Below are 20,727 nucleotides of genomic sequence, written 5' to 3' on the forward strand. Positions count from 1 at the left end.
CATTTCATATTTTAATTTTTATATCAGGATCTTCAGCATCCTAATGAATTTATTCGAGGATCTACTCTTCGTTTTCTTTGCAAATTGAAAGAAGCAGAATTGCTAGAACCTTTAATGCCAGCTATTCGTGCGTGTTTGGAGCATCGACACAGCTATGTTAGAAGAAATGCTGTTTTGGCCATCTATACCATCTATAGGTAAATAAAGATACTGCTTCAGCTTCATTTTGTGAAGACTGTTTAGTCTTTTAGACTAATGATTCCAAAATGGGGTTGCTTGCAGACTGAATATAGCTTGGAGCAATTTTTTTTTTTTTTTTTTTTTTTTTTTTTTTTTGAGACGGAGTCTTGCTCTGTCGCCGGGGCTGGAGTGCAGTGGCCGGATCTCAGGTCACTGCAAGCTCTGCCTCCCAGGTTTACGCCATTCTTCTGCCTCAGCCTCCTGTGTAGGTGGGACTACAGGCACTCACCACCTCGCCCAGCCAGTTTTTTGTATTTTTTAGTAGAGACGGGGTTTCACTGTGTTAGCCAGGATGGTCTCAATCTCCTCACCTCGTGATCCGCCCGTCTCGGCCTCCCAAAGTACTGGGATTACAGGCTTGAGCCACCGCGCCCAGCCGGAGCTATGTTTTGTATGGCCAGCACTGTATATTTTATTATGAACATTGAAAAGTCAAAAGATCTGGCAGCGCTGGCCCTAGCTTCCACATAACAACATTCTGCTGAACTTGGATAACAGTAACCCCCTTTAAATAAGTTATATACTTTACATTTTATGACAGTGCCTATCATTCTCAACCATATTACTCCAAGCCACTTTATATGTTCACTTGCTTAGCTTTTAACTTTGGACCTTGTTTTAGAATTCTTTTTGTGGAATGTCGGTCTTTTCATTTTACTGTCAGAAGCTTTGAGGAAGGAACTTTTTAAATGAGAAGGGCTACAGTTATAACTGATTCTAATTCTTAGAAAGCTGAAGATTTTGAAATTTTGTTTGTTTTTGTTTTGTTTTGAGATGGAGTATCACTCTTGTTGCCCAGGCTGGAGCACAGTGGCGCGATCTCAGCTCACAACAACCTCCGCCTCCTGGGTTCAAGTGATTCTTCTGCTTCAGCCTCCCAAGTAGCTGGGATTACAGGCACCCACCACCATGCTCAGCCAATTTTTGTATTTTTAGTAGAGACAGGGTTTCACCATGTTGGCCAGGCTGGTCTCGAACTCCTGACCTCAAAAGATCCACCCGCCTTGGCCTCCCAAAGTGCTGGGATTGTAGGCATGGGCTACCACACCTGGCTGAGATTTTGAATTTTTAAACCAATTCAAGGAATCAGTTAGATGAAGTTAGAATGCTCAGTTTTTACAGTCACAGGTATCAGTTCATTAAGCACTACAATATAATGTTTATAAGCATCTTTGTACTTTAGTAGATTTGTTGGTTAAGATACAATTTCATAGTTACCTTACTATTAGATTTTATCCATTAAGGAAAGTGGTATTCTGGTTAATAATGTAGGTGAGCCAGGTGTGGCGGCTGATGCCTGTAATCCCAGCACTTTGGGAGGCCAAGGCGGGCCGATCATCTGAGGTCGGGAGTTCGAGACCAGCCTGATTAACATGGAAAACCCCGTCTCTACTAAAAATACAAAATTAGCCGGGCATGGTGGCACATACCTGTAATCCCAGCTACTCGGGAGGCTGAGGCAGGAGAATTGCTCAAACCTGGGAGGCAGAGGTTGCGGTGAGCCAGGATCGCACCATTGCACTCTAGCCTGGGCAACAAGAGCAAAACTCCGTCTCAAAAATAGTATTAATAATGTAGGTGAGTTCCTTTAATGTTACCATACAGACTACACAAATTTCAGAATTTAAACTATAGTGCATATAGAAAAATTAGGCCATTTATAAGACTGTTGGAAATTTGAACAAATTTGTTCAAATTTGTGAGATATGATGATGAATAGTTTTACAAGAGTCCTCGATTTTAGAGAAATCTACCAATATATTTACAGAAGAAAGGATGCATTGCCTATTGCCTGTGATTTGCTTCAAAATAATATGGCAAGAGGGAAATTTGGCAAGGATATAGATGAAACAAAACTAGCTATGAATTAATAATTGTTGAAGCAAGGTGATGCATTTTATTAAGCTAGTGTTCACTCTTCTGTGTACTAATATTTCTAAATTTCCAAAAGAAGAGGCAAGTCAGTAAGTAAATAGTGCACAACTAATAAAATCCAAGGTACTATTTTCTTCCTCTTAATGTAATTCTTAATATATTCATATGCTTAAAATGTATCCACAACAGTTATTAGAGACACTAGTTAACAGATGGCATGTTGAATAAATCAGCTTTTTCTGTATTGAACTAGAAAACGTATAATTTGATAACTTAATAGATGAAGGTGTAACTTTGTGTTTCCTTCTCCCAGTTCTAATTGATTTGAAGTTTCAAAAAGCAGGCCAGGCATGGTGGCTCATGTCTGTAATCCCAGCACTTTGGGAAGCTGAGGCGGGTGGATCACTTGAGGTCAGGAGTATGAGACAAGCCTGGCCAACATGGCAAAATGCCGTCTCTACTAAAAAAATAACAAAAATTCGCCTGGCATGGTGGTGCGTGCCTGTAGTCTCAGATACTCAGGAGGCTGAGGCAGGAGAATCACTTGACCTGGGAGGTAGAGGTTGCACTGAGCTGAGATCACTCCACAGCACTCTAGCCTGGGCAAAAGAGCGAGACTCCGTCTCAAAAAAAAAAAAAAAGTTTTAAAAAGCAAATGAAATGGCTGGGCATGGTGGCTCACACCTGTAATCTCAGCACTTTGGGAGGCCAAGGTGGGCAAATCATGAGGTCAGGAGTTCAAGACCAGCCTGGCCAACATGGTGAAACCCCATCTCTAATAAAAATACAAAAAATTAGCTGGGCATAGTGGTGGGCACCGTATAATCCCAGCTACTCGGGAGGCTGAGGCAGGAGAATCGCTTGAACCCTGGAGGTGGAGGCAGCAGTGAGCTGAGATCGCACCACTGCACTCCAGCCCAGGCAACAGAGTAAGACTTTGTCTCAAAAAAAAAAAAGCAAAAGAATAATTTATGTTGTAAAGTTTGATTAAATTTAATTTTGGTATTGTCCAGAGAGTTATTAAAATAGTAAAGTAGGTTTTTATTAAATATGGATATCTGTTTTATTTAAAGAAATTTTGAACATCTTATACCTGATGCTCCTGAACTGATACATGATTTTCTGGTGAATGAGAAGGATGCAAGTTGCAAAAGGAATGCATTTATGATGCTAATTCATGCAGATCAGGTGAAGTACTTTTTAAAAAATACTTTTATTACTGTATTTAAGTGAGAATTAAAAGTATTACATAGGCTTAATCATGTTTTTAGTCAGTAATTTTGTTTCTAGTTCATGTGGTTTGTGTATTTTGATAATTTTAGGCTTGTAGAAAAATACATTTTTTTAACTCTTCTCTAAAATATTGCATACATATACATTCTTTTTTTCAATTAAACATTGAAGAGGCATTTTAGAACAGCCACCTTACAGTTTTTTAAAATTGAAATTATTATGGCTGTGTTCTATTTTGGGGCTTTGATGACTTGTTCTTTCTTATGTTGGTGTAGATCTAAAATTGTTTTTTTTTTTGTTGTTGTTTTTTTTTTTTGAGACGGAGTCTCGCTCTGTCGCCCAGGCTGCCAGGCTGGAGTGCAGTGGCCGGATCTCAGCTCACTGCAAGCTCCGCCTCCCGGGTTTACGCCATTCTCTCGCCTCAGCCTCCCGAGTAGCTGGGACTACAGGCGCCCGCCATCTCGCCCGGCTAATTTTTTGTATTTTTTTTAGTAGAGACGGGGTTTCACCGTGTTAGCCAGGATGGTCTCGACCTCCTGACCTCGTGATCCGCCCGTCTCGGCCTCCCAAAGTGCTGGGATTACAGGCTTGAGCCACCGCGCCCGGCCTAAAATTGTTTAGTAGAGAAAAATAGTAGCTTTGCATAGGTACATCCTTAGCCATGCCTGTGGAAATAGAGTGGCCTTCAGTGTAGATGTGTGTCCTTTTAGGTTCTTCAACTTTCATACGTGGGTGCCAACTCTGCATCCTGCTCTGCTGGTGGTTAAAGTATATGGATCTACTTTTGGTTAGCAATTACTCTACACCTTGATGCCATCTAATCTTGAAATTTTCTAGCCAGTATTTATCACCAAAATATGGGAAATAATATGCATGAAGACTGAAAAATATGGAGGCCTTCCATTCCTCTGAAATCTAGATACTGTTACTTTTTTCCCCCAGATCTTCCTTTAATGGATTGTCCCCTATTTATTTAAAATTGTGGTAACGTACACATAACAAAAATTATCACCTTAAGCATTTTTAAGTGTTCCGTGATTTTAAATACATTTATAATGTAGTACCATCACTACCTTCCATCCTCATAACTTTTTTTTATCTTGCAAAACTGAAACTCTGTACCCATCAAAAAAAAATCCTTATTACCACTTCCTCCCAGTCCCTGGCAACCACCATTCTACTTGCTGTCTCTGTGATTTTGACTACTCTAAGTAGTCCATATAAGTGGAATCATACAATATTTGTCCTTTTGTAACTGGCTTATTTTACTTAGCATAATGTCTTCAAGGTTCATTTATGTTGCAGTATGTGTTGGAATTTCTTTCGTTTTTAAGGCTAAGTAATACCCGATTGTAAATATATGCCACATTGGGTTTACCTGTTCATCCATTGGTGGACGCTTGGGTTGCTTCAACCTTTTGGCTATTAGGAATAATGCTATTGTGAACGTAGATGTACACGTATCTGTTTGAGACTTTGCTTTCTATTCTTTTGGGTATATACCCAGAAGTGGAATTATTGAATATACAGCACTTCTGTTTTTAATTTTTTTAGAAGCTGCCATACTGTTTTCCACAGTTGCTCTACCATTTTACATTCCACTGGTAGCGCACAAGGGTTCCAGTTTCTCCACATTCTTGCCAACACTTGTTACTATTTTTTTTTGATAGTAGCAATGTTAATGGGCATGTGAAGCAGTATTCGATATTGTCATTTTGTCTTCCTAAACAAGATTATGAGAAAGCTGTTTATATGAGCCACAGTGTTTTGTCCTCTTGTGTAATTGATTTTACTGACCAATGCTTTTGGCATTATGCTGTTAACCTACATTAAGGGACATAATCAGAAATAGTTCAATAAAATTTATTGATACTTTTACTGGAGAGATGTTTTCAGTATTGTAGTTCTTTATATTACAGTGTCCAATATATGAGAACACATAGGAGATTTTTCTTTTAGGTCTCAGTAATAGGAATAACTACATACCTAAGCAGCTGGTTTTGATTGTGTGGATACCCTGAATCCCATAACACATAGTTTTTCCCTCTTTGGTTTAGCTGCTAGAAAATCAGACCCTAGGTTTGTGCCTCATTTCCAGAAAATATATTTAACTTTATGTCTTATATTTTATATGTTAACTTTATTCTTGATTTTTGTTCCCAATTAATATCTCTCTACCCTGATCTCCTCATTTGTTTTATATTGAGTTGTAATGTTTTTTAAGATGCATTAAATTCTTTTATTGAATGAGGTGGAGGACGATAAATATATTCTTATTTTTTTAGGATCGAGCTTTGGATTACTTAAGTACTTGTATTGATCAAGTTCAAACATTTGGAGACATTCTGCAGTTGGTTATTGTTGAACTGATTTATAAGGTAAAAATGATAATCTATGATGGGTAAAATAAACTCAGCAGTTTAAGACAGGGTTAAATAGTTTCTTTCTGGGATAATAATTGCTAGGATAATATATTTTAATAGTGTAAATATTTTATAGCATATCCTAGTAAAGCCTTTTCTTCTTTTACTTTTGGTTTATTGTGCTTTCCAAGTAGAATACTTGCTTATATCCTTTCAAACTTCCATAAAGATTCTGATAAAAATTCCTGGCTTGAGCCAGTGTAGCTCACATAAATCATTGTGAACTTCCCAGTCACTGAATAGATTATGAATTAAGCTTTAGGATAAAATTCAAGATTTTCTTGAGCATGTATCAGACTACTAAAATCAAACAAAAAAGTCTTAAATACCTTTTATGTTCCCTGTTTGTAAAAGAGAATAGAAAAAATTTAAATGCATGAAATATGACATTGTAGGCCATTGACAGGAAATCTAAAACCAGCTAAGAATTTTGGATTTTTAAATGAAGCACTATATTGGCAATACTTTAATGTGATATATCCTTTGAAAGAGTTTATTACATCTTAATGTTCTGATAAAAGGTACAGTAAGATCCAACTTTGCTATTGATACCATTAGAGGCCAACAAAATGTAGGTCCAGATGACTTTATTAAATACAGTAGTATGGTCAAAACATCTGTAGTAGATACTACTAACTGATTATAGCTGTCGTTGCTTCTGGGGGAAGGGGCTCCTCTTAACACAAGGTACCAGTAGTTTGGAATGGAAGTTTAAAATGAAACCAAGACTGTAAATATACAGTTTTTGTTTTCGTTTTTTGTTTTTTTTGGTGGAGTCTCGCTCTGTTGCACAGCCTGGAGTGCAGTGGCGCGATCATGGCTCTCTGTTGCCTCTACCTCCTGGGCTCAAGCGATTCTCCTGTCTCAGCCTCCTAAGTAGCTGGAATTACAGGTGCATGTCACCGTGCTGGGCTAATTTTTGTATTTTTAGTAGAGATGGGGTTTCGCCATGTTGGCCAGGCTGGTCGCAAACTCCTGACTTCGTGATCTGCCCACTTCAGCCTCCCAAAGTGCTGGGATTACAGGCGTGAGCCACCATGCCCAGCCTATAGTTCTTTTTAATTCATGTGTATTAGGATGCCACTGAGGTTCTCAAAATTAGCAGTTCTCTGCTATCTAATGACTTGTTTAGTAGGGTCCATGTTTTAGTAAAAGCGAATAGCTTTTAAGTCATGTCCATGTAATAGAGATTTGACTATATATATTTTAGGAAAATCTAATATGAATACTGACTTCAAAAGAGAAAAAATTAGAGATATTTGCTATGCAAGTAAAGGTATCAGGATGCGTTTAGAATGGGATAGAAATTTGTAGTTGTCTCTCCAAAGTTAAATATAGTTTCAAATAATAAGTAGTAGTACTTGGGAAAAATGTGTTATCTTTCTTGCTTGAAAAACTGGTATTTTCCTTTTATTAGCTATTGAGATTTATATCATCCATCATGTTTCTCTTTGGCATCCAGAATAAAAATGTAGGACTAAATTTAATATCCTGTGACAGTACCCATATTAGTGTACTGGGTTAATGTGTCTTTACTTTTGTTACTTTACATTTTCTTTTTCTCTTTCACTTGTGTATAACATACATGTTTTAAGCCATCAGAAAACCTTTTACGAAACAGTAAAAATATAAATTATGATGGGATGAATAAATGAATGCATAGCTATAAAAATTACTTTGTTCACACCAACCTATCTAGTAAAGCCATTTCTTATCTAGGTTTTTGTTGGCCTCTTACTTCTTTCCGAAATTACCATTGTTGTGTCATAGTGTCTCATCCCATTTTGGCTGACATTTTCATATGTCCTCATAAGACTGTTCTTAGCTTTCATATTGAGAAAACTAGCATACCATAAGCTGACGTTCATGAAAAAACTCCATTTGAAAACAAGCATTCCTGAAATCAATTGAAGTCTTAATGTTTTCTTTTCCAGGTCTGTCATGCTAATCCATCAGAAAGAGCTCGTTTTATTCGCTGCATCTATAACTTACTACAGTCATCCAGCCCTGCTGTAAAATATGAAGCTGCTGGGACATTAGTGACACTCTCTAGTGCACCAACTGCAATCAAGGTACTGTGTATTTCTTTTGAGGCCAGGTTAGCTGATTGATTTTCTGTCTTAGCACTCACGATTTAGTGACATTGCAATTCACTATGTGGTTACATGGCACAGAGAGAACAACTACAAATTTTGTAGAACTATTTGATGCCTTACATTGTTCATCCTTCCTTCTTTTCTTCCTTTCTGCTTTCGTACACATGTATATAGATACAGACAGAGAATGACAGTACAATTAACCTCTGACAACACAGGTTCAAACTGCGCAGGTCAACTTATACATGGACTTTTTTTCCACCTCTGCTACTCCTGAGACAGCAAGACCAATCCCTCTTCCTCCTCCTCCTCCTCCTCAGCCTATTCAGTGTAAAGAGGTTGGGAATGAAGACCTTTATGATGATCTACTTCCTCTTAATGAGTAGTAAATATTTTCCATATGCTTTTCTTAACATTTTCTTTTTTCTAGCTTACTTGATTATAATAATATATAATACATTTAACATATGAAATAGGGTTTTTGTTTTGTTTTGTATGAGACAGGGTATTGCTTTGTCACCCAGGCTGGAGTGGGGCAATCTTGGCTCACTGCAACCTCCACCTCCTGGGTTCAAGCAATTCTCTTTCCTCAGCTTCCTGAGTAGCTGGGATTACAGGTGCCCACCACTATGCCCATCTTATTTTTTGTATTTTTAGTAGAGATAGAGTTTCACCATGTTGGCCAGGCTGATCTCGAACTCTAGACCTCAAGTGATCCGCCCACCTCAGCCTACCAAAATGCTGGGATGACCACAAAACATGTTTTAATCAACTGTGTTATTGGTAAGGCTTCTGGCCAACGGTAGGTTATTAGTAGTTAAGTTTTGGAGAGTCAAAAGTTATGTGTGTGGCTGGGCACAGAGGCTAACACCTAAAATCCCAGCACTTTGGAAGGCCAAGCTGGGAGGATTGCTTAAAACCAGGAGTTTGAGACCGGCCTGGGCAACAGAGAGAGACCCTATCTGTACAGAACATTTTTTTTTTTTTAATTAGCTGGTGCTAGATGTGGTGGTGCATGCCTGGAGACTCGGTACTTTGGGAGGCCAAGGTGGGATGATTGTTTGAGGCCAGGAGTTCGAGGTTGCAGGGAGCTATGGTGGTGCCACTGTACTCCAGCCTAGGCAACAGAGCAAGACAAAAAATAATATGAATTAGCTGGGCATGGCGGTGTGTGCTTATAGTCCCAGCTATTCTGAAGACTGAGGCATGAGGATAGCTTAAACCCAGGAGTTCAAGACTGCAGCGAGCTGTGATTACTCCAGCCTAGGTGAAAGAGTGAGACCCTGTCTCTAAGGAAATAAAAATTAAAAGAAAAATGTTACATGTAGATTTTAAGTTTTAGTGAGTGTTTTCAATAATAGAGTATTACCTTTCTCCCTTTCTCTAATTTAGTCTATCAAGACTACATCAGCAACCCCTAATCTATTCAGAGAATGAGCTGTTCTAAAAGCCAAATTGTTTAAATTAGAGAATTTACTGCTTTACCCTCCAAAACTTGAAATTTTTTTTTATTTTTTGTTTTGAAATAATTTTAAACTTACAGAAAAATTGCGAACATAGTACAAAGTTCTTTTTTTTTTTTTGGTTTTTTTGTTTGTTTGTGTTTGAGATGGAGTCTCACACTGTTGCTCAGGCTGGAGTGTAGGGGCATGATCTTGGCTCACTGCAACCTCCGCCTCCCAGGTTCAAGTGGTTCTCCTGCCTCAGCCTCCTGAGTAGCTGGGACTACAGGCGCACGCCACCACACCCAGCTAATTTTTGTATTTTCAGTAGAGACGGGGTTTCACCATGTTGGCCAGAATGGTCTTGATCTCCTGACCTTGTGATCCACCCACCTCGACCTCCCAAAGTGCTGGGATTATAGGCATGAGCCACCACACCCGACCAGGACATAGTTCTTATATGTTCTTCACCCAACCTTTCTCATATGTTCACATCTTCTATAATCATTGTATAATTGTCAAAACTACAAAATTAACATTAGAACAGTATTATTAACCAAACTACAGGCTTTATTTATATTTCATCAGTTTTCCCACTGATGTCCGTTTTTTGTTCAGGATCTAATCTAGGATCTCATATTGCATTTAGTGGTCATATCATAGTTTCCTCCAGTCTGTGCTAGTTCTTAGTCATTTATTATTTTTCGTGACCTTGACGCATTTGAAGAAGACTGACTGGTTTGTTTGTAAAATATCCCTCAACTTGGGTTTGTCTGTTTTCTCAGATTGAGGTTGTACATTTTTGGAAAGAATATCACAGAAGTGATGTGTCCTTCTAAGTGTATCTTATCAAGGAGTACATGATTTCTATATATCTTATTACTGATGATGTTAACCTTGATCAGTGAAGGTGCTGTCTGCCAGATCTTCCAGTTTTATGATTTCTAGTATAATCAGTAAATGTTGTAGGGGGGAGATACTTTGAAACTATGCAAATACACTGTTGTTCCTCAAATTCACACCTACTTATTTCAGCATCCATCAGTGGATTTTCTTACAACATTGTTGCTATGATATTCTAATGGTGGTTTTCTATTTCTCTCATTCAATATTTATTAATGAAATTCTTGTGCAAGGAAGGGCTGTTCTTTCTCTTCCCTCCCTCCCTTCTTTTCCTTCCTTCTTTCTTTATATCACTATGGATATTTTATTCTATCATTCTAAAATACACATTTTTTGTCTTGTTAAACAACTCTGGGTGATCTTTATATTCTTGTTGTTTCTGTACTGCAATGCAGGTGAGTTAGACTTTGCCTCTAAACTGAAATATGCTTAATAGATGTCCTTCTTGGGATTCTTTTCCTGCTTTTTTCTGGCTTGTTCCTTAGTTTCAATCCTTAATTTTTGGCTGTTAGTAAGTATTTCTACCTGTAGCAGCTTTTTTTCATCCTTTTAATTTGTAATGCCTCTAATCTTCTGTAAGTTTGAAAAATAACAAGGGACTAGAGGAACCCATTCCTCAGAACAAAATGTATAATGTATAAACTCTAGTACAGGGATTAATTAATGAGTGCCTTCATGGGAGTGTGCGCGCACGCACGCGCATGCTTATTTTCAGATTTTATGTTTATGATAGATGAATAACTTCTTAAAATGTATTTCTTTTTTTATATAGGCCGCTGCTCAGTGTTACATTGATTTAATTATTAAGGAGAGCGACAACAATGTAAAACTCATAGTTTTGGATCGCTTGATAGAATTGAAAGAGCATCCTGCTCATGAACGAGTATTACAGGTAAGTGTTATCTGAAAGAGAGAGATCCTAAATGAAATATTTTTCAAATTTAGGTCATTCTAAAGCTTTGCCCATCTTGGTTAACCTAAATGCTTGAAAACTGAGCGGTTTATATTTTGATCAGCTAAAGTGTTAATTATTGAGTCATCATAGACTTTTGGGGTATTATCTTTACCATAAAAAAAAATTTCTCAAATGGCTGGGCGTGGTGGCTCATGCCTGTAATCCCAGCACTTTGGGAGGCAGAGGTGGGCAGATCATCTGAGGTCAGGAGTTTGAGACCAGCCTGGCCAACATGATAAAACTCAGTCTGTACTAAAAATACAAAAATTAGCTGGGCGTGGTAAAGTGCACCTGTGATCCCAACTACTTGGGAGGCTGAGGGCAGGAGAATCACTTGAACCCAGGAGGCAGAGGTTGTAGTGAGCTGAGATCGCGCCACTGCACTCCAGCTTGGGCAACAGAGTGAGATCTCAAAAAAAAAATTTTTTTTCTAAAATAACTCGATATTATCTTTTTTATCTTTTTGGTTTGTACTGTATTGACTATTCTTAGAGAGAGTGACATACTCATTTTAATTTGAATATAATTTACATTTCATGGAAAATTCTTATACCAATTGGTTGAGAATAAAAGTTGATCTGATTCTAGAAAATTATCACCATATTTGTTTAATCCATGAGAATAATAATGGTTATAAAAATAAAACCCCATGACAGGTAAATGCAGTCTGATTTTGGATCAGAACAACAGCAACAACAAATTTCTATGAAGGACATTATTGGGACAGATTGAGAAATATGAATATGGTGTGTATATTAGTTAATAGTATTGATCAATGTTAAATTCTCTGGTAATTATAATGTGGCTATATAAGAAATTATCCTTACCCTTGAGAGAGATACACTAAAATGATAGCAGTAAAGAGCAAATGTGGGCCGGGTGCAGCGGTTCATGCCTATAACCGCAATACTTTGGGAGACTGAGGTGGGTGGATCACCTGAGGTCAGGAGTTCGAGACCACTCTGACCAATATGGTGAAACCCTGTATCCATTAAAAAATACAAAAATTAGCCGGATGTGGTGGTGTGCGACTGTAGTCCCAGCTACTCGGGAGGCTGAGACAGGAGAATTGCTTGAACCCAGGAGGCAGAGGTTGCAGTGAGCCAAGATCTTGCCACTACACTCCAGCCTGGGCGACGAAGCGAAACTCCGTCTCAAAAAAAAAAAAAAGCAAATGTGGGAAGATATTAACTGGTGAATGTAGGTGAAGGATATACGGGAGTTCACTCTTAGAACTTTTTTATCAGTTTCGAATTGTTTTTAAGTATGCATCTTTTAAATGTTACATTTTCCTATAGGGTCAAATAATATTATCACACTTAACGAAACTGTTAATAATTTATTAATGTTATCTAATACCAAGTCTATATGTAGATTTTCCTAGTTGTCCCAAAAGCCCTTTTTGTTTAGTTTGCCCATTTTGTAACCATGCATCGTATCTGGTGGTTATGCCCTTTCAGTCTCTTAATTTTGGACAGTATCTTTTTTTAATGACACTGATTTGTTGAAGAGACCAGACCAGTAATACTATAAAATGCCCCTCTTTCTGGATGTGTATGGCTACTTTCTTATGTTGTTTAGCTTGTTCTTTTGACTTCTGTTACTTTCTATAAACTGTAAGTTGGAGCTTGAGCTTTAGCTTGACAGAGTCGGAGTAAACATTGTCAGTTTGAATGTGTCATGTGCTATTATTTCATACTGCAGTGTATCAGGAGACCCAAAATCTCTAGTTCTTCCACCACTAGTGGTTTTGTTATTGATTAAAGAAAGTGATGATAGATAAACCCCACCATTCTGTAGTAAATATACTTTTCTTGTGACCAGAAAGATTGGTGTTAATTCTTGATTTTTTCTTCTTTTTTAGGATCTGGTTATGGATATCCTAAGAGTATTGAGCACACCAGACTTAGAAGTACGAAAGAAAACTCTGCAGTTAGCACTGGATCTTGTCTCTTCTAGGAATGTTGAAGAGGTAAAACGAAACTCTGACAGCACTTTGTAGCTATCAGGCCCAAATGTGATGTAACTCTCACTTATTTTTACTTCGTTCTATAGCTGGTTATTGTCCTGAAGAAGGAAGTGATAAAAACTAATAATGTGTCTGAGCATGAAGATACTGACAAATACAGACAACTCCTAGTGCGAACATTGCATTCCTGTTCTGTCCGATTTCCAGATATGGCTGCAAATGTTATTCCTGTGGTATGTAATTCTGATCACTTTAATTTTGAAATTCTCTAAAAGAATTTTTTTAAAAAGCTAGTTATTTGACAGTCAAACTCCAGAAATCTCAGCTGCCTGGGACCATTAAATCTCATGGTGAGAAGTGATCTTTATGTCTACCTCTACCTTTAAGCTCAGAAGGGTGAGGACTGTGACTTCCTTCACTTATATATTCATCAAAAAAACAAAAACAGTGACCAAAAAAATAGCTTTGCATATTATTTTAATTGATGATATAGTTACCTAAAGTAAAATTATGCTGTGTGTATGTATTATTCAGTAAGGCAAATAGGTACTTATTTTAAATAGCTTTAGCTCTTAAAGGAATCAGTTATAGGAAAAATTAACATACCTAGAATATTTTGCTTTATTTTTTATTTTTTATTTATTTATTTTTTATTATTATACTTTAAGTTCTAGGGTACATGTGCATAACATGCAGGTTTGTTACATATGTATACTTGTGCCGTGTTGGTGTGCTGCACCCATCAACTCGTCAGCACCCCTCAATTCGTCATTTATATCAGGTATAACTCCCAATGCAATCCCTCCCCCCGAATATTTTGCTTTCTGTCACTATCAGATAAGTGAGATATGTTATTATAATTTGATTTTTGCCTCTGAGCTCTTGAGTTCTTTCTAAAATGATTTTACTTTTAGTTACAATTTAGGAGGATGAAATTAATTTATTTTGAGTTTTGGATCTCTGGCTTATCTTTAATCATAAAACAGAAAAGCCATTGTGACTTTCTTTACGTAATAGCACTTGTCTCTCAATTTACATTTTGTTGTGTATTTGAAAATTATTAAGAATTACAAGAGTCAGGCTTGGTGGTTCATATCTATAATTCGAGCACTTTGGGAGGGCTAGGCAAGAGGATTACTTGAGGCCAGGAGTTCAAGACCAGCCGATGCAATATAGGGAGACCCTGTCTCTACAAAAAAATGAATATTAGCTAGGCATAGTGTCATGCCTGAAGTCCTAGCTGCTGGGTAGGCTGAAGTTGCCGGAGGATCACTTGAGCCCAGGAGTTCAAGGCTGCAGTGAGCTATGATTGTGCCACTATACTCTAGCCCGGGCAGCAGAGCAAGACCCTATCTCTTAGAAAACAACAAAAAAATTACATTCTTTATAAATTTATGGATTTATTTATTGTCCTAGATAATTTTTCTTTTGGAAAATTGTTCTATTTTCCCTTTTTTTTTTTTCTTTTAGTTAATGGAATTTCTCAGTGACAATAATGAAGCAGCAGCTGCTGATGTTTTGGAGTTTGTTCGTGAAGCCATTCAGCGCTTTGATAACCTGAGAATGCTTATTGTTGAGAAGATGCTTGAAGTCTTTCATGCTATTAAATCTGTCAAGTATGTTTAAAATACATTTAAATGTGAGGTCAAGTAAGCATTGTATCGGTTTTTATCTTTAAAGGTTCAGTGGATAGAAAATAGAATGGAGAGGACAATCAAGCCAAAATAAGACAAGTGTAACAACAAGCATCATGCTTCCTTTACTCTCAGTTAATCCACAATATATGGCCAAAAAATAATTTTTTTAGGAGTGATTTAGCTCAGTGTCTCTATTCTGATTTTCTCTAAAACATTTTGAATCTTAAAGTAACTAAAGAGCGTATTTCTAAATGTCATCGCTTTTTGGCTATTACTATTATTTGTATCTTCCTTTCACATTTAATGAAGAGAAAGATTGAAAATGCAACCTAAATCTGTCTTTTCCTTCAGAGAGCCTTTGCTAATGAGAAAGGACTGTTGCATCAAATTTTATTTCATTTAAAGCATCTGATAGATAGTCTATAACAGACTTGAAGTATGTCTAAGATAGGAAGGAAGGGACAAGTACGAAATTGTTTTTATGATATGAAAATATATTAATATTTATGGAAGTGAACAGAGCAGGATTTGCTTCTTTTGTGAAAAAAAAAATCATATTAAGGATTTGCTTTTTTTTTTTTTGTGGGAGGGCTTTCCAGCAAAAACTGGAAAGCCTGCTAAACAAATTTTAAAAGAACTATAACACTGAGGATTTGTTTTTGACAGCCATAATCTCTTAGAGCTTTGGTTTCTATAATTAATTTTTTCTGAATAAATTTTTTTTTTTTTTTTTTTTGAGACGGAGTCTCGCTCTGTCACCCAGGCTGGAGTGCAGTGGCCGGATCTCAGCTCACTGCAAGCTCCGCCTCCCGGGTTCACGCCATTCTCCTGTCTCAGCCTCCCGAGTAGCTGGGACTACAGGCGCCTGCCACCTCGCCCTGCTAGTTTTTTGTATTTTTTTAGTAGAGACGGGGTTTCACCGTGTTAGCCAGGATGGTCTGGATCTCCTGACCTCGTGATCCGCCCGTCTCAGCCTCCCAAAGTGCTGGGATTACAGGCTTGAGCCACCGCGCGCGGCCATGAATAAATTTAATTAAAATCTTAGGGGAAAGATGACTAAGGACTTTATTCAGTTTAACATTGTAAACTAAAGAATTGTTGGCCAGGTATGGTGGCTCACACCTATATTCCCAGCACTTTGGGAGGCCAAGGTGGGAGGATTGCTGGATGTCAGGAGTTGGAGACCAGCCTGGGCAACATGGTGAGACTTTGTCTCTATTTATTTTTTTAATCTAAATGATTGAATGAAAGGTTGCTTTCTTTACTATTTTTTTTTTTTACTGATCCCTTGTACTTCTTTTGTTTCCATTGTTTAGTTCAACACCTTGCCTCTCTGTTCAGTGACTGAAAATAAAAAGTGAATTACTTTTTATATTAAAACAATACATTCCTGGTTTTCTTTTTTTATTTTATTCTTCTTTTTTTTTTTAAAGAGAGATGAGGGCCTCGCTATGTTGCCCAGGCTGGTCTTGAACTCCTGGACTCAAGCAATCCTCCTACCTCATCCTCCACAGATGTTGGAATTACAGGTGTGAGCCACCATGCCTGGCCATAAAATAATACATTTCTTATACTAGTAAGTGATAAAGCCAAATTTACCTTCACTGTGTCCTAAATGGACACTTTTCTGGGAAACATTTTGGTATTTTATTTTTACTGTTTTACCAGTTTTAGAATGTTCCTAATAATAATTAATAAGAACAGTTATTTTACTTTTGGTCTTTGTGATTTCTGGAGAGAACTGAAACCTAGGTTTTGTTAGATTCTTTCTGAAATGTTTATCTAAAATACTTTAGAACTGCAGAATCTTGTTGGTTTTTGTTTTTTGTTTTTTCGTTATTGAGACAGAAGCTTGCTCTGTCACCCAGGCTGGAGTGCAGTGGCACGATCTCAGCTCATTGCAACCTCCGCCTCCTGGATTCAGGCAGCTCTTTTTTTTTTTTTGAGATGGAGTCTTGCTCTGTCGCACAGGCTAGAGTGCAGTGGTGCGATCTCAGCTCACTGCAACTTCCGCCTCTCATGTTCAAGTGATTCTCCAGCCTCAGTCTCCCAAGTAGCTGGACTGTAGGCACCTGCCACCACATCCAGCTAATTTTTTTTTTATTTTATTTTATTGTTTTATCAGTAGATATGAGGTTTCACCGTGTTTGTCAGGCTGGACTTGAACTCCTGACCTCAGGTGATCCACCTGCCTCAGCCTTCCAAAGTGCTGGGATTACAGTAGCCACTGCCCGGTCTCAAGCAGCTCTTATGCTTCAGTTTCCTCAGTAGCTGAGATTACAGATGTGCACCACCATGCCTGGCTGATTTTTGTATTTTTAGTAGAGATGGGGTTTCACCATGTTGCCCAGGCTGGTCTCGAGCCCCTGAGCTCAAGTGATCTGCTGGCCTTGGCCTCCCAATGTGCTGGGATTACAGGCATGAGCCGCCGTGCCTGGCCCTTGTTTTTATTTGTGCTTAAATTAACAAAGAAAGATCTCTGCTTCAGGATTTGTCTGCCAAGTTCACGTTTCAGATCTTGTATTGCCCTAGGATTTACCGAGGAGCATTATGGATCCTGGGAGAATACTGTAGTACCAAGGAAGACATTCAGAGTGTGATGACTGAGATCCGCAGGTCCCTTGGAGAGGTATGTTTTTCTTTAGTAAATGCTACTTTATATGGTAGTTTTTCCTTTAGGACAATCTGACTTTTTTGTAGTGATTTGCTTTTGTGTTTTTACCTACATTATTTACACTCCGGGTTAGATTTTGTTTGAACAAAATACTCTGTTTATTTAAAAAACAAAAATTAAGAAGAAGCAGCTTGTAAAATTCTGCTTTAGCCTGTATTTTGAAGGAAGAATGCCTTAGAGTAAGTAAGTCTGACTTTAGAATATTTATGTACTAAAACTGACAGTATTCTTCATCCTAACAACCTTATGGTAGAATAGAAAGAGCAGTGGACTCATTGTCAGGAGACCTGACAATTAGTTCTAGTCATTGTTCTGTCCACAGTTAGCTGGAGGACCTTGAATATAAGTTCCTCAACCTAACTGGACATCAGTTTTTTTCACCTATAAAATAAAGAAATTAAAATAGGTAATGATTAAATACTCTTAGTGCTCTTACATTAGATGATGGACTGGTATTGAGTAATAAATACATAATAGCCATTCAGTTAATTTAAAAGCTGATGAATTTATTATGTACAAATAAGTCGGATTTATTTCATTTTAGAAGGATGAGTACTGTTTTGGTTAAAATTTCAAGGAAAGCAATGAAAAAGAGGAATAAGGCTTAATGACCATCTACTTTGTGTTAGACACTGTCTAGTGCATTTTTCTATTAGGTAAAATGTGTGGAAAAAATTAAGATTTCCCCTTAATAGATTAAGAAACTGAGGTCCAAAGTAGTAAGTGGCAGAGTGAGAATTCAAACCCTGGAGTATCCATCTCTGAAGCCCCTGTTCTACCCACTACATTGTCCTGGGAAGGAAATAAATTGAAAGCAGAGTTCCCAGTTCCAAAAATCCCATTAGGGTAATGGGATTTCTTTTTTAGAGAAACGATCAAATATTTAAATATAATTTTGCTTGCTGTTGATACTATTACTAAAATGATGTTTCCAATTGACTTTTAGATCCCAATTGTAGAGTCAGAAATAAAGAAAGAAGCTGGTGAATTAAAACCTGAAGAAGAAATAACTGTGGGGCCAGTTCAGAAATTGGTTACTGAAATGGGTACCTATGCAACTCAGAGTGCCCTTAGCAGTTCTAGACCCACCAAGAAAGAGGAAGACAGGTAATGTATGGCACATTATTACTCTGCCAGCTGTACTATTTTTATTGTTACTCTTGTATGTAAAGCAGTCAAATGATTTCTTTTCTCTTTGTTTTTGCAACCAAAATGAAAATATTTGCCATTTAAGGTACTTGAGAAGAGGAAGATGTTTAAGTTCATCCCCCTAGGAATTGTATTGATGGTTTTAATCTTCTGTCCCTTCCAGTGTTTTTATGGAAATAACTGTTCTGTTTAAACTCAAATTATTTTTACTCAGAAAATGCTAAGTGGGGGTAACTGATGGTATTTGAGTTTTGTTGTTTATTAGCATCTGAAAACGTTTTGAAGATTTTTCAATTTCTAAATGATGGAATAAAATTGTGCATTTTTCTATTAAGTAAATTTTAATGGTGAAGATGGTGAAATCTATCCCTAAAATTTTATTGAATACCCACTAAGTGCTAGGTGTTGTGCTAAGTAGTATAGTCTTGACAATAAGCCTTTGAGATAGAATATATTATCTCCATTTTATGGAAGAGGAATTTGAGACTTAACTAGTAGATAACTAGGTAAGCTGGAATTTGGATGTACTTCATTAGCTGCAATTACATATGCCCTTAATTAAATATTTAATCTTTCCATATTCTGTTGACTTTTGTGTCATTTGGAGATAAGTTGTCGTTTTTTTGAGACAGAGTCTTGCTCTGCTGGCCAGGGTGGAGGGCAGTGGCACAATCATGGCTCACTGCAACCTGTCTCCTGGGCTCAAGCAATTCTGTTGCCTCAGTCTCCTGAGTAGCTGGGATTACAGATGTATGCCACCATGCCCAGCTAATTTTTGTATTTTTAGTAGAGACGGGGGTTTCACCATGTTGGCCAGGCTGTCCTCAAACTCCTGACCTCAGGTAGTCTGCCTGCCTTGGCCTCCCAAAGTGCCAGGATTACCGGCATGAGCCACTACACCCGGCCAAAGTTATGTTTTAAAGTCATGTATTATTTTTCTTTTTCCTTCTTTCTTCTGGGAGCTAAGGAGTTAGTTAACTGAGGTATTCTTTTCACTGAAGGATGGTAGTAAGTGTTTAATAGGCCTATATCAATCATTTATGCAAAAGCTGCATGCTGCTTAACAAGTTGGTGGGTTTGATTTTCCTTGATTGCTTTGCAGACCTCCCTTGAGAGGATTCCTTCTGGATGGAGATTTCTTTGTTGCTGCGTCCCTTGCCACAACTCTGACCAAGATTGCATTGCGCTATGTAGCTTTGGTTCAGGAGAAGAAAAAGCAAAATGTAAGTTCATTTATTGTACATTTATGCAACAATTAAACATCGAGTGCCTACTATATGCATTGAACAGTGAAGGATGCAAAAATTAATACTAAGTTTCTATCATGGAAGAGTTTATGATTTAATAGCAGAAGTGGACACAATAATACATTACTCTAAAATTGATAAAGTATCTTCCTCTTCTGTTTGGACTTTAAAAAAATTAAAATTGACAAAGTGATATAATAACAATGTCATGTGATTATTCCAGTGGAAGAGGTAAAGGATTTATGAAGTCACCTCAGTTTGCTAGGATTAGTTCAGGACCAGCGAAGGAAGTGTCCTTCTCTCCAGCATCTGCATCCATTCGGTTATTGTCTGTTTTATCCCAGAATGTCTTTTAAATTATTTTCATCTGTAGTTCACACCTTCGTTGTAGCTGCTGACTATTGTGACCAAACACCCATTTACAATGGTATACAGTTGGTCCTCCATATTCACAGCTTCTGCACCTGCAGATTCAACCAACTATGGATTGAAAATAACTTTTTAAAAAAACGATAAACAGTAAAAATAATAGAAATTTGAAAACAATATAGTGTAACAATTATTTACATAGCATTTACAGGCATACTTCATTTTATTGCACTTTGCACATACTGCTTTTTTTTTCTTTTTTTAAACAAATGCAGGTTTGTGGGAACCCTGAGTTGAGCAAGTCTGTTGGCACCATTTTTCCAAATAAGCATATGCTCACTTCGTATGTCTGTATTACATTTTGGTAATTCTCACAATGTTTCAAACTTTTTCATTATTATTACATCTATTATGGTGATCTGTGATCAGTGATCTTTAAAATGTTATTATCATAGTTGTTTTGTGATGCCAGGAACCATTCCCATATAAAACAGTAAACGTAATCAATAACTGTT

At 37.4% G+C, this 20,727-nt stretch overlaps 1 protein-coding gene and 1 non-coding gene across 4 annotated transcripts in view; one reads left to right on the forward strand and one right to left on the reverse strand.

The window, feature by feature from the left end:
* COPB1 (COPI coat complex subunit beta 1) overlaps window positions 1–20,727 on the forward strand; it is a 49,127-nt gene that overhangs the window by 6,356 nt on the left and 22,044 nt on the right. For all 3 annotated transcript variants that reach the window (XM_033207678.1, XM_033207677.1, XM_033207679.1), the window contains 11 exons: window positions 28–197; window positions 3,189–3,303; window positions 5,634–5,726; window positions 7,706–7,843; window positions 10,985–11,104; window positions 13,032–13,139; window positions 13,223–13,369; window positions 14,607–14,752; window positions 17,306–17,402; window positions 18,394–18,554; window positions 19,699–19,819. In XM_033207678.1, coding sequence (XP_033063569.1) covers window positions 28–197; window positions 3,189–3,303; window positions 5,634–5,726; window positions 7,706–7,843; window positions 10,985–11,104; window positions 13,032–13,139; window positions 13,223–13,369; window positions 14,607–14,752; window positions 17,306–17,402; window positions 18,394–18,554; window positions 19,699–19,819 — 1,416 coding nt within the window. The remainder of the gene's footprint in view (window positions 1–27; window positions 198–3,188; window positions 3,304–5,633; window positions 5,727–7,705; window positions 7,844–10,984; window positions 11,105–13,031; window positions 13,140–13,222; window positions 13,370–14,606; window positions 14,753–17,305; window positions 17,403–18,393; window positions 18,555–19,698; window positions 19,820–20,727) is intronic.
* LOC117081835 lies at window positions 15,360–15,421 on the reverse strand. Its single transcript, XR_004436312.1, has one exon. It is a non-coding gene; the product is annotated as a U7 small nuclear RNA (small nuclear RNA).

The sequence above is a fragment of the Trachypithecus francoisi genome, unplaced genomic scaffold (genome assembly GCF_009764315.1).
Source record: "Trachypithecus francoisi isolate TF-2019V2 unplaced genomic scaffold, Tfra_2.0 Lachesis_group8, whole genome shotgun sequence".
Lineage (NCBI taxonomy): Eukaryota > Metazoa > Chordata > Mammalia > Primates > Cercopithecidae > Trachypithecus > Trachypithecus francoisi.